The following is a 12,985-nucleotide window of genomic DNA, read 5'->3' as shown; positions in this document are numbered from 1 at the left end:
CAAAGAGGATCTGATTAAAAAACATCCCAGTTTTTTTTCTTTTTTTTCTCCAAATTTCACAATATGATGCATTCATTATATGCTGCAAAACGCATCATCATACTGTGAAACATCTGCCGTCTCTACATGGGCGAGGCAAGCGAGACGATGGTTAACATGTCTATAACGTTGGTCTTAATATGTTGATGTGGAAATGATTCATCTTTATCGCAAAACACATATCACCTGATATGACAAACCAATGTAAAAGCCTGTTGAAATATTCTGTCAGCTGCAATGTTGCACATTTGCTGGTAACGAAATACCAATGGTGCTTGTTCAGGCAGAGTTGGAGTGGTTTCCTGCCTGGTGCCTACAGGGCTAATGATGTGGAGGGTGACCTCAGACCTAGGAACGTGCTGAGACACCAAGAAGAGAAGAAAACACCTGGTTGTTGCAACAAGCTGAACCTTCCATAGTCTCACATCACAGATTATTACTAAAATGGGAACTGAACACCAAATCAAGTAGACCAGATTAGGCTGAGAGTGCAGAGATTATAGTTAGTTTATAAGCCTAAACAGTGAAGGACAATAATATGGTGAAGGAGCCTATGAAGACATTGTTTCATGATAATCAGTCTTTATAAATTAGACATTGTTTCATGATAATCACAGTCTTTAAAACGTAGATATTGTTTCATGATAATCACAGTCTTTATAAATTAGATATTGTTTCATGATAATCACAGTCTTTAAAATGCTATAGACATTGTTTCATGATAATCACAGTCTTTATAAATTAGATATTGTTTCATGATAATCACAGTCTTTAAAATGCTATAGACATTGTTTCATGATAATCACAGTCTTTATAAATTAGATATTGTTTCATGATAATCACAGTCTTTAAAATGCTATAGACATTGTTTCATGATAATCACAGTCTTTTAAATGTAGATATTGTTTCATGATAATCAGTCTTTATAAATTAGACATTGTTTCATGATAATCACAGTCTTTATAAATTAGACATTGTTTCATGATAATCACAGTCTTTAAAATGCTATAGACATTGTTTCATGATAATCACAGTCTTTTAAATGTAGATATTGTTTCATGATAATCACAGTCTTTATAAATTAGACATTGTTTCATGATAATCAGTCTTTATAACGTAGATATTGTTTCATGATACTAGAAATAAAGTCCATTCCATAGTGGCACGCAGGTTTAAATTACTTGGTGATTGTACAGGGAATGATTACGCCTACTGATTCAGTTAAACTTTTAATTTCAAATAACTTCAGAGAATGGAATGTGGTATTCATTGTTATACTACATTGGAACCAAATGCATTGTGTGAAGGTATGTGCAGACAGAATGAGAGACAGTTGCATTCTGACATATTCGGGAGGATACTAACCTTCAGAGCATACCATCTAGCCAACCACAAAGCTCTGTTCTTGTGTAACCCTGAGTAGAAAAACAGTCTTAGGAACAACAACTAACCCCCCTGGCTAACCCAATAACAAAACACATAGGAACAACTAACCCTCCTGGCTAGCCCAATAACAAAACACATAGGAACAACTAACCCTCCTGGCTAACCCTATAACAAAACACATAGGAACAACTAACCCTCCTGGCTAACCCTATAACAAAACACATAGGAACAACTAACCCTCCTGGCTAACCCTATAACAAAACACATAGGAACAACTAACCCTCCTGGCTAACCCTATAACAAAACACATAGGAACAACTAACCCCCCTGGCTAGCCCAATAACAAAACACATAGGAACAACTAACCCTCCTGGCTAACCCTATAACAAAACACATAGGAACAACTAACCCCCCTGGCTAGCCCAATAACAAAACACACAGGAACAACTAACCCTCCTGGCCTAAATCAAAACTCCTCGATGTTATGTACTAAAGCAACAGTCTTAAGAACAACAACCCAGCTCCTCCTTAACCTTGACTCACACAACAGTCCCAACACCCCCACACCTCTTCTACACAACAGTCCCAACATCCCCACCCCTTCTACAACTCTGACTACACCTGGTCAAACATCACATCCACCCATGGGCCATCTACAAATATAGTTATTATGAGACTCTAGTCTGCTGTAAATCTGTCAGTTTAGTCTGTCTAAATCATTGGGAGTCATTTATTTTTATTTTATCGAACCCTTATTTTACCAGGTAAAATGACTGAGAACATATTCTCATTTACAGCAACGACCTGGGGAATAGTTACAGGGGAGAGGAGGGGGATGAATGAGCCAATTGTAAACTGGGGATTATTAGGTGACCGTGATGGTTTGAGGGACAGCTTGGGAATTTAGCCAGGACACTGGGGAACACCCCTACTCTTACAATAAGTACCTTGGGATCTTTAGTGACCACAGAGAGTCAGGATACCTGTTTAACGTCCCATCTAAAGACAGCACCCTACACAGGGCAATGTTCCCAATCCCCGCCCTGGGGTATTGGGATATTTTTTTTAGACCAGAGGCAAGAGTGCCTCCTATTGGCCCTCCAACACCACTTCCAGCAGAATCTGGTCTCCCATCCAGGGACCAACCAGGACCAACCCTGCTTAGCCTCAGAGGAAAGAGTGCATCCTATTGGCCCTCCAACACCACTTCCAGCAGAATCTGGTCTCCCATCCAGGGACCAACCAGGACCAACCCTGCTTAGCCTCAGAGGAAAGAGTGCATCCTATTGGCCCTCCAACACCACTTCCAGCAGCATCTGGTCTCCCATCCAGGGACTGACCAGGACCAACCCTGATTAGCCTCAGAGAAAAGCCAGCAGTGGGATGTATGGTGGGTATGCAGCTGTAATTAGAGACGGCTCTCAAGTTGTTTAGACTTTCCTTGTTCAGTTTTTTTTTTAGGTTTGCCTGTCCACCATGAGTAGACTGACAGAGCTGGGAAAACAAGGACTGACTGGGACAGTTCAAGAAATAACAGAGAGCCAGAGGAAGACTTCCAGACCACGTGGTAAGACAGCTAGCTCGGTAATGGCCATGTGGGAGAAAACCCCCTTGAGCACACACTAACTAATTACAGTAATTTCCCCCTGGCCCTAGGCTGCCCGGACAAAAACGCTAATCTAGACCACTGACTGAGGCAGCCTCCCCTCACAGTCTGCAGAAACACTCACCTAGACCACTGACTGAGTCAGTCTCCCCTCACAGTCTGCAGAAACAGATCTGCCAACACAAGGCACCAATTGTGGCCATGTCGTCACTTACCGTATAATTACGAGGCCAGGTCACTAGGTCGCACTGACTGGCAAACCATCAGAAATGGCAGCAACGGTAGGAATAATATGGGGGGGGAAAACATTACATGGAAATATATTTGCATGTAGCTTTGAACCTGTTTCCATGTCACACAGACTAGTGTGGTTCAGACTTCCCCAACAGACTAGTGTGGTACAGACTCCCCCAACAGACTAGTGTGGTACAGACTCCCCCAACAGACTAGTGTGGTACAGACTCCCCCAACAGACTAGTGTGGTACAGACTCCCCCAACAGACTAGTGTGGTACAGACTAGTGTGGTTCAGACTTCCCCAACAGACTAGTGTGGTACAGACTCCCCCAACAGACTAGTGTGGTTCAGACTCCCCCAACAGACTAGTGTGGTTCAGACTCCCCCAACAGACTAGTGTGGTTCAGACTCCCCCAACAGACTAGTGTGGTTCAGACTCCCCCAACAGACTAGTGTGGTTCAGACTCCCCCAACAGACTAGTGTGGTTCAGACTCCCCCAACAGACTAGTGTGGTTCAGACTCCCCCAACAGACTAGTGTGGTACAGACTCCCCCAACAGACTAGTGTGGTACAGACTCCCCCAACAGACTAGTGTGGTTCAGACTCCCCCAACAGACTAGTGTGGTTCAGACTCCCCCAACAGACTAGTGTGGTTTAGACTCCCCAACAGACTAGTGTGGTTCAGACTCCCCCAACAGACTAGTGTGGTTCAGACTCCCCCAACAGACTAGTGTGGTACAGACTCCCCCAACAGACTAGTGTGGTACAGACTAGTGTGGTTCAGACTCCCCCAACAGACTAGTGTGGTACAGACTAGTGTGGTTCAGACTCCCCCAACAGACTAGTGTGGTTCAGACTCCCCCAACAGACTAGTGTGGTTCAGACTCCCCCAACAGACTAGTGTGGTTCAGACTCCCCCAACAGACTAGTGTGGTACAGACTCCCCCAACAGACTAGTGTGGTACAGACTAGTGTGGTTCAGACTTCCCCAACAGACTAGTGTGGTACAGACTCCCCCAACAGACTAGTGTGGTTCAGACTCCCCCAACAGACTAGTGTGGTTCAGACTCCCCCAACAGACTAGTGTGGTTCAGACTCCCCCAACAGACTAGTGTGGTTCAGACTCCCCCAACAGACTAGTGTGGTTCAGACTCCCCCAACAGACTAGTGTGGTTCAGACTCCCCCAACAGACTAGTGTGGTACAGACTCCCCCAACAGACTAGTGTGGTACAGACTCCCCCAACAGACTAGTGTGGTTCAGACTCCCCCAACAGACTAGTGTGGTTCAGACTCCCCCAACAGACTAGTGTGGTTCAGACTCCCCAACAGACTAGTGTGGTTCAGACTCCCCCAACAGACTAGTGTGGTTCAGACTCCCCCAACAGACTAGTGTGGTACAGACTCCCCCAACAGACTAGTGTGGTACAGACTAGTGTGGTTCAGACTCCCCCAACAGACTAGTGTGGTACAGACTAGTGTGGTTCAGACTCCCCCAACAGACTAGTGTGGTTCAGACTCCCCCAACAGACTAGTGTGGTTCAGACTCCCCCAACAGACTAGTGTGGTTCAGACTCCCCCAACAGACTAGTGTGGTTCAGACTCCCCCAACAGACTAGTGTGGTTCAGACTCCCCCAACAGACTAGTGTGGTTCAGACTCCCCCAACAGACTAGTGTGGTTCAGACTTCCCCAACAGACTAGTGTGGTTCAGACTTCCCCAACAGACTAGTGTGGTTCAGACTTCCCCAACAGACTAGTGTGGTTCAGACTTCCCCAACAGACTAGTGTGGTTCAGACTTCCCCAACAGACTAGTGTGGTTCAGACTTCCCCAACAGACTAGTGTGGTTCAGACTTCCCCAACAGACTAGTGTGGTTCAGACTTCCCCAACAGACTAGTGTGGTTCAGACTCCCCAACAGACTAGTGTGGGTCAGACTTTAATACTCATTTGGCTCCTGGAACTCAATTATTCAGTTGTCAGTCTATATGAGGAAAAATATGTTGTTCTGCAGTTGCCTATTAATAAACAAACCAATGTAAGTTCCATTGATTAACCAAATGTAACTTCTTAGTGATGAACCAAATTAACTTGTATTGATTAACCAAATTAACTTGTATTGATTAACCAAATTAACTTGTATTGATTAACCAAATTAACTTGTATTGATTAACCAAATGTAACTTCTTACTGATGAACCAAATTAACCTGTATTGATTAACCAAATTAACTTGTATTGATTAACCAAATGTAACTTCTTACTGATGAACCAAATTAACTTGTATTGATTAACCAAATGTAACTTCTTTCTGATGAACCAAATTAACTTGTATTGATAGAGAACGGTGTAAATAGTACAGGAGGTAGAGATAGAGGTCATTGGTTTGGATGGGGAGGGAGGGAGGTCATTGGTTTGGATGAGGAGGGAGGGAGGTCATTGGTTTGGATGGGGAGGGAGGGAGGTCATTGGTTTGGATGGGGAGGGAGGGAGGTCATTGGTTTGGATGGGGAGGGAGGGAGGTCATTGGTTTGGATGGGGAGGGAGGGAGGTCATTGGTTTGGATGGGGAGGGAGGGAGGTCATTGGTTTGGATGGGGAGGGAGGGAGGTCATTGGTTTGGATGGGGAGGGAGGGAGGTCATTGGTTTGGATGGGGAGGGAGGGAGGTCATTGGTTTGGATGGGGAGGGAGGGAGGTCATTGGTTTGGATGGGGAGGGAGGGAGGTCATTGGTTTGGGTGGGGAGGGAGGGAGGTCATTGGTTTGGATGGGGAGGGAGGGAGGTCATTGGTTTGGATGGGGAGGGAGGGAGGTCATTGGTTTGGATGGGGAGGGAGGGAGGTCATTGGTTTGGATGGGGAGGGAGGGAGGTCATTGGTTTGGATGGGGAGGGAGGGAGGTCATTGGTTTGGATGGGGAGGGAGGGAGGTCATTGGTTTGGATGGGGAGGGAGGGAGGTCATTGGTTTGGATGGGGAGGGAGGGAGGTCATTGGTTTGGATGGGGAGGGAGGTCATTGGTTTGGATGGGGAGGGAGGTCATTGGTTTGGATGGGGACTTGGAGCCCAGAAAGAGATGGGTCATTGGTTTGGATGGGGAGGGAGGTCATTCAAATGGTTGTGGTTGGGTTCCAGAGATGATCTTTGGCTCATTGTACCGCCTTACTGTGCATCCTAAATGGTTCCCTATTCCCTACATAGTGCACTTAGTTTGACCAGAGCCCTTTGATGCACTATATAGGGAATAGGGTGCCATTTTGAACGAGCCCTTAGTCTAACTTTGGGCTGCCTACCTCTGAGCTCTTACAGACACAGAATGTCAATGAGATCTGGGACAGAATAAACTGCAATATAGCCAAATGTCCCCCAAAATAGCTTAATTACAGTGGCTGTCTGAATGAGCGTTTGTCATTGATGGGGCTTGGTTTTGCCTTGTGTGTTTTTATTAGTTTGTGCTGGGTCAAACTCATAAAATGCAGGGAAGTGCCATAGTGTAGATATTACTAAATGCCTTGCCACATATATCTGTCTGTAATGGATGATTCAACTAGGGAAATGACTAATGTCCCCTGTTATTCTGCAGAGCAGACAGTCCTTTAAAGGTGATGGGACTCTTTCTGTCTATGACCCCTCCCCCCTATGTCTCTCTGTCTCTGTCTCTCTGTCTCGCTCAAACTTAACACTCAGCATGTCGGCACATCTCCAATATAGGCACATTCCTGGATGAGTCCTAACATGAGAGAACATTTGCCTGTGCTCACTGAACTCATATGGAAGGACACATATATGACTGACATAGATTTGATGATATGTCCGAATCCCACATTGATGGATATGACCCTTGACTGAGTCTATTGATCTTCACTTTGGATATCAATTCATAGTGTTCCCTCCCAGTTTGATACAACTCAGATATAGATACCAGACCATGTCAGAAATCGATGAACGGGATACTAAAGTAACAGACCTTCTGTACTCACCAGTATTGTCAAACTGTACTTGGGTACAGTCACTACTCTTCTGCCATGGGCAGGTATAGACTGCCCCTCGCTCCACCACTGTAGAAGCTGAGGAGGTGTTGGCTTTGGGAGCTCCTATAAGAATGTTTGACCTGAAGAAGAGAAATGTGTTTAGTGTAAATACAAGAAAACATGCACCACCTGATGTCCTCTTCTAATGTAGCCTACTAGGTTCACAACAAGACTGTCACATGATGAATAGAATAGATACTCTACATGACCAAAAGTATGTGGACACCTACTTGTCGAACTTCTCATTCCAAAAAAATCATGGGCATTAAAATGGAGTTGGTCCCCCCTTTGCTGCTTATAACAGCTCTTCTGGGAAGGCTTTCCACTAGATGTTGGAACATTGCTGCTATAACAGCCTTCACTCTTCTGGGAAGGCTTTCCACTAGATATTGGAACATTGCTGCTATAACAGCCTCCACTCTTCTGGGAAGGCTTTCCACTAGATGTTGGAACATTGCTGCTATAACAGCCTCCACTCTTCTGGGAAGGCTTTCCACTAGATGTTGGAACATTGCTGCTATAACAGCCTCCACTCTTCTGGGAAGGCTTTACACTAGATATTGGAACATTGCTGCGGGGAATTGCTTACTAATGCTCTTGTGGCTAAATGTAAGGTCAGGCACTGATGTTGGGCGATTAGGCTTGGCTCGCAGTCGGCATTTCAATTCATCCCCAATTTGTTTGATGGGGTTGAGGTCAGGGCTCTGTGCAGGCACAGATTTCTGTATGTACCTCGCTTTGTGCACAGCGGTATTGTCATGCTGAAACAGGAAAGAGCCTTCCCCAAACTGGTGACACAAATTTGGAAGCACAGAATCGTCTAGAATATCTTTGTTAGCAGTAAGATTTACCTTCACTGGAACTAAGGGGCCCGAACCATGAAAAACAACCATTATTCCTCCTCCACCAAACTTTACAGTAGCCAATATGCAGTCGGGCAGGTAGCATTCTCCTGGCATCCGACAAATCCAGATTTGTTTGTGGGGCTCCAGAGAACAATTCCACTGTCCAATGGCGGTGAGCTTTACAACACTCCAGCCGAAGCTTGGCATTACGCATGGTGATGTTATAATTGTGTGTGGCTGCTCGGCCATAGAACCCCATTTCATGAAGCTCCGGACGATCTGTTCTTATGCCAACGTTGCTTCCAGAGGCAGTTTGGAACTCTGTAGTGAGTGTTGCTTCCAGGGCAGTTTGGAACTCTGTAGTGAGTGTTGCTTCCAGAGGCAGTTTGGAACTCAGTAGTGAGTGTTGCTTCCAGAGGCAGTTTGGAACTCAGTAGTGAGTGTTGCTTCCAGAGGCAGTTTGGAACTCAGTAGTGACTGTTGCTTCCGAGGCAGTTTGGAACTCAGTAGTGAGTGTTGCTTCCAGAGGCAGTTTGGAACTCAGTAGTGAGTGTTGCTTCCGAGGCAGTTTGGAACTCAGTAGTGAGTGTTGCTCCCAGAGGCAGTTTGGAACTCAGTAGTGAGTGTTGCTTCCAGAGGCAGTTTGGAACTCGGTAGTGAGTGTTGCTTCCGAGGCAGTTTGGAACTCAATAGTGAGTGTTGCTTCCGAGGCAGTTTGGAACTCTGTAGTGAGTGTTGCTTCCAGAGGCAGTTTGGAACTCAGTAGTGAGTGTTGCTTCCAGAGGCAGTTTGGAACTCGGTAGTGAGTGTTGCTTCCAGGGCAGTTTGGAACTCGGTAGTGAGTGTTGCTCCCAGGGCAGTTTGGAACTCAGTAGTGAGTGTTGCTCCCAGGGCAGACAATTTTTAGCGTGCTATGGGCACTCGACTGGCCCCGTTCTGTGACGTTGTGTGGCCTACCACTTTGCGGCTGAGCCATTGTTGCTCCTAGACATTTCCACTTCGCACTTACAGTTGACTGGGACAAATATAGCTTTAGCAGGGCAGAAATTTTACGAACTGACTTGTTGGAAAGGTGACATCCTATTACGGTGCCATGTTGAAAGTCACTGAGATCTTCAGTACCTCAGGGTACTGCAGGGCCATTCTACTGCCAATGTTTGTCTATGGAGATTGCATGGCTATGTGCTCGATTGTATGCATGCAAAAAGTCTGTCCCCTGCTCCTCTCCATCTCTTTCTTTCACAGTCCCTTCAGTTTCCCTTAAGTCCTGTTAGTTTGGTTGCTCAGGCTACCTAAGTTATCCCTCACCAATCATAGCCCTGCCATTCCCAACCAAATCAAAGTTCTTGGAAATGTGCATCTGGACAGTGCACTGACCCAATAAAAGGCTGGGAAGACTGCACGTTTTTTTGACTACTTTATTGCCGATAGTAACACTAAATGTCTGAATGTCGTGCGTGAATTAAAATAACCACAACAATATGATTCCAAGTCCTTCAGATTTACCCCCCCAAAATGATATAAACATCCTGAAATGGAAACAGATGTGTCTGTATGTGTGTGGTGGTGACTGTCAAGAGTATAGTGATGGGGCCTCAACATCATGCTGTAACAGGACAGCACTATACAGGACAGAACCAGACCAATCAGTTATAAGTATATAGCAGATGAGGGAATTCCCAGCCGACCGCTCAGACGGGTGAGGGGCATACCAGCCAACCGTTTTGACATTGTCCTTCTAACAGAGTTAATGACCACAGCTCCAGACCTCCCATCGTCTATATAGCATGTGAGGGAATTCCCAGCCGACCGCTCAGAAGGGTGATACCAGACAACCGTTTTGACGTTGTCCTTCTAACAGAGTTAATGACCACAGCTCCAGACCTCCCATCGTCTATATAGCATGTGAGGGAATTCCCAGCCGACCGCTCAGAAGGGTGATACCAGACAACCGTTTTGACGTTGTCCTTCTAACAGAGTTAATGACCACAGCTCCAGGCCTCCCATCGTCTATATAGCATGTGAGGGAATTCACAGCCGACCGCTCAGAAGGGTGATACCAGACAACCGTTTTGACAAGGTCCTTCTAGCGGCTAGGCGGATTTAGGTACCAACGGGCTTTGCTTTTTCAACATTGTCCGAAATCTCTCCGGATTTAGCACCAATCATTATTACAATACACCTGTCAGCAACCGGTGTGCCTGAGATACCCTAAACCACTCATTTGAACCGGTGTGCCTGAGATACCCTAAACCACTCATTTGAACCGGTGTGCCTGAGATACCCTAAACCACTCATTTGAACCGGTGTGCCTGAGATACCCTAAACCACTCATTTGAACCGGTGTGCCTGAGATACCCTAAACCACTCATTTGAACCGGTGTGCCTGAGATACCCTAAACCACTCATTTGAACCGGTGTGCCTGAGATACCCTAAACCACTCATTTGAACCGGTGTGCCTGAGATACCCTAAACCACTCATTTGAACCGGTGTGCCTGAGATACCCTAAACCACTCATTTGAACCGGTGTGCCTGAGATACCCTAAACCACTCATTTGAACCGGTGTGCCTGAGATACCCTAAACCACTCATTTGAACCGGTGTGCCTGAGATACCCTAAACCACTCATTTGAACCGGTGTGCCTGAGATACCCTAAACCACTCATTTGAACCGGTGTGCCTGAGATACCCTAAACCACTCATTTGAACCGGTGTGCCTGAGATACCCTAAACCACTCATTTGAACCGGTGTGCCTGAGATACCCTAAACCACTCATTTGAACTGGTGTCCACATGCATATTATATGGAACATACATACAACACTATGTACTGTATTTCAAATAGAATTATGCTATGTCATTCAATTAACTAAATACAAGTGGAAAATATTTAGTTCTAAAAAACCTGACATCCCAAACATTATTATATAGAACTCAGTCTTACTGCTTGGCATCTGGCTGGAAGAAATCCACAGAAAATCCAAAATAACTTCCTTCAGGACCAGAGAATACATAGGGTTTGTCAATGTCCAGATTGAAACAAGTTGTCCATTGTAAACAAGGCAGGATCAAAGCCAAAGATATACAAAGTTTTCGAAGTGGTTCCATCCTGAAGTGCTCAGTAGAGTAGCAAGCCTTAACTGTGTGTGTGTGTGTGACGTGTTTTTAGTCTGGCGAGAATACACTACTGTGATGAGTTCCCCTTTTCTCTTTGTAGTCGTTCTAATGACGATACAGCGACATCCCACACACCATGTGCATGTTAACTCGAACCAGCCCCACAAAACCGCTCACGGCTACAAACTTTCACGTCTTCTTCTTTCCGGTGAGAAGATTCCAGTTCGAATCAGATCGCGTCCTTAAATCCACGATTCAAGCGATACAATGTAACCAATCTGTGTTAAATGGCAACACACACCTCAGTAGCCAACAGCGATGTTTTGTGTTTAGTAGTCCTAAAAAACCAACTGTACAGGAAGTGAGAGCGTTGTTCCCTATAAAAAAAGACTTCCGCAATGTTTCACACTATCCCAACAGCAGTTCTATTCCCTCATCGCCCGTTCCATAGCCATGTATGGGGCTACTGGGTAACAACTGGGTTACAACGACATATTTCACTTGTAAACAGAGAGGCATCGAGTTTTTGGAGTCTTTGACAAATAATCTCGTTCTGGAAATATCACGTGACATTTTTGGAATCAATTCCTCGTCTGTGCCATTATGAAGGGTCAATGAGGGGATTTTGATTTACACACTAGGCTCCAACACCACGCACACTATAGCATACACAGGCAGTATTTTTTTATAAAAGACAAAAAATTATATTTAACCTTTATTTAAATAGGAAAGTCAGAAATTCTTATTCACAATGAAGGTATACCAAAAGGCAAAAGGCCTCCTGCGATGACGGGGGGCCTGGGATTAAAAATACAAATTATAGGACAAAACACACATCACGACAAGAGAGACACCACAACTTTACACAGAGAAAGACCTAAGACAACAACACGGCATGGAAGCAACACATGACAACAACATGGTAGCAACACAACATGACAACAACATGGTAGCAGCAGAAAACAGGGTACAAACATTGTTGGCCACAGACAACAGCACAAACAGCAAGAAGGCAGAGACAACAATACATAGTACGGATACATAACACAGGCAACTATAGTACAGCGTTTCTCATCCTTGTACTCCTCTGTCCGTCCGTGCGTCAGTCCGTCCGTCCGTCCGTCCGCATAGCCAACATGTTAAGTAACTTGCAGTACATCTGTGTTTTCTTCATACCTCCACTGCCCTCACCTCTGAAATGTCTCTGCTGAGCCTAGCATCCTTTCCCACAGCACTTGGACCAGAAGACTGCCTGTGCTGGGCCCAGCAACATCCAAGTTGTGAATGATCAAACACATGTATTTGTTAAAGAAGAATGATTACTGAATAAATGGCTAATAGAATACTAATCATCATAACTTATGGAAGCCCAACTACTTATATTGCAACTATAAGTGTCCCCCCCTCCCATCCTAAGGGTTAATTACTATTACATATATAATATAGAGTGAAAATAGATACGTGTTAAAATAAGCTCATAAAACAAAGATAAAACAATTAAAATGCACATACATTCCCCGATTTGACCTTGATTTGTAATACATTTGAATAAATGTCTAGTAGTGTCACGTTCTGAACATAGTTCCTTTGTTTTGTCTTTGTTTTTGTATGGTCAGGGCGTGAGTTGGGGTGGGCAGTCTATGTGTGTTTTTCTATGTTGGTTTTTGTGTACGGCCTGGTATGGTTCTCAATCAGAGGCAGGTGTCGTTAGTTGTCTCTGATTGAGAA

At 45.0% G+C, this 12,985-nt stretch overlaps 1 protein-coding gene across 1 annotated transcript in view; it reads right to left on the bottom strand.

Moving 5' to 3' along the window:
- The window catches only part of LOC109875776 (integrin alpha-V-like), an 86,920-nt gene extending 75,259 nt beyond the window's left edge, over positions 1-11,661 (bottom strand). Inside the window, 2 exon segments of the mRNA XM_031805407.1 lie at positions 7,243-7,373; positions 11,085-11,661. Coding sequence (XP_031661267.1) covers positions 7,243-7,373; positions 11,085-11,248 — 295 coding nt within the window. The 5' untranslated portion in view covers positions 11,249-11,661.
- Positions 11,662-12,985: the final 1,324 nt, after the last annotated feature.

The sequence above is a fragment of the Oncorhynchus kisutch genome, linkage group LG26 (genome assembly GCF_002021735.2).
Source record: "Oncorhynchus kisutch isolate 150728-3 linkage group LG26, Okis_V2, whole genome shotgun sequence".
In the NCBI taxonomy this organism is placed as follows: domain Eukaryota; kingdom Metazoa; phylum Chordata; class Actinopteri; order Salmoniformes; family Salmonidae; genus Oncorhynchus; species Oncorhynchus kisutch.
Note: the sequence above shows the minus strand (reverse complement) of the source record. Positions and strands in the feature narration are given on the sequence as shown.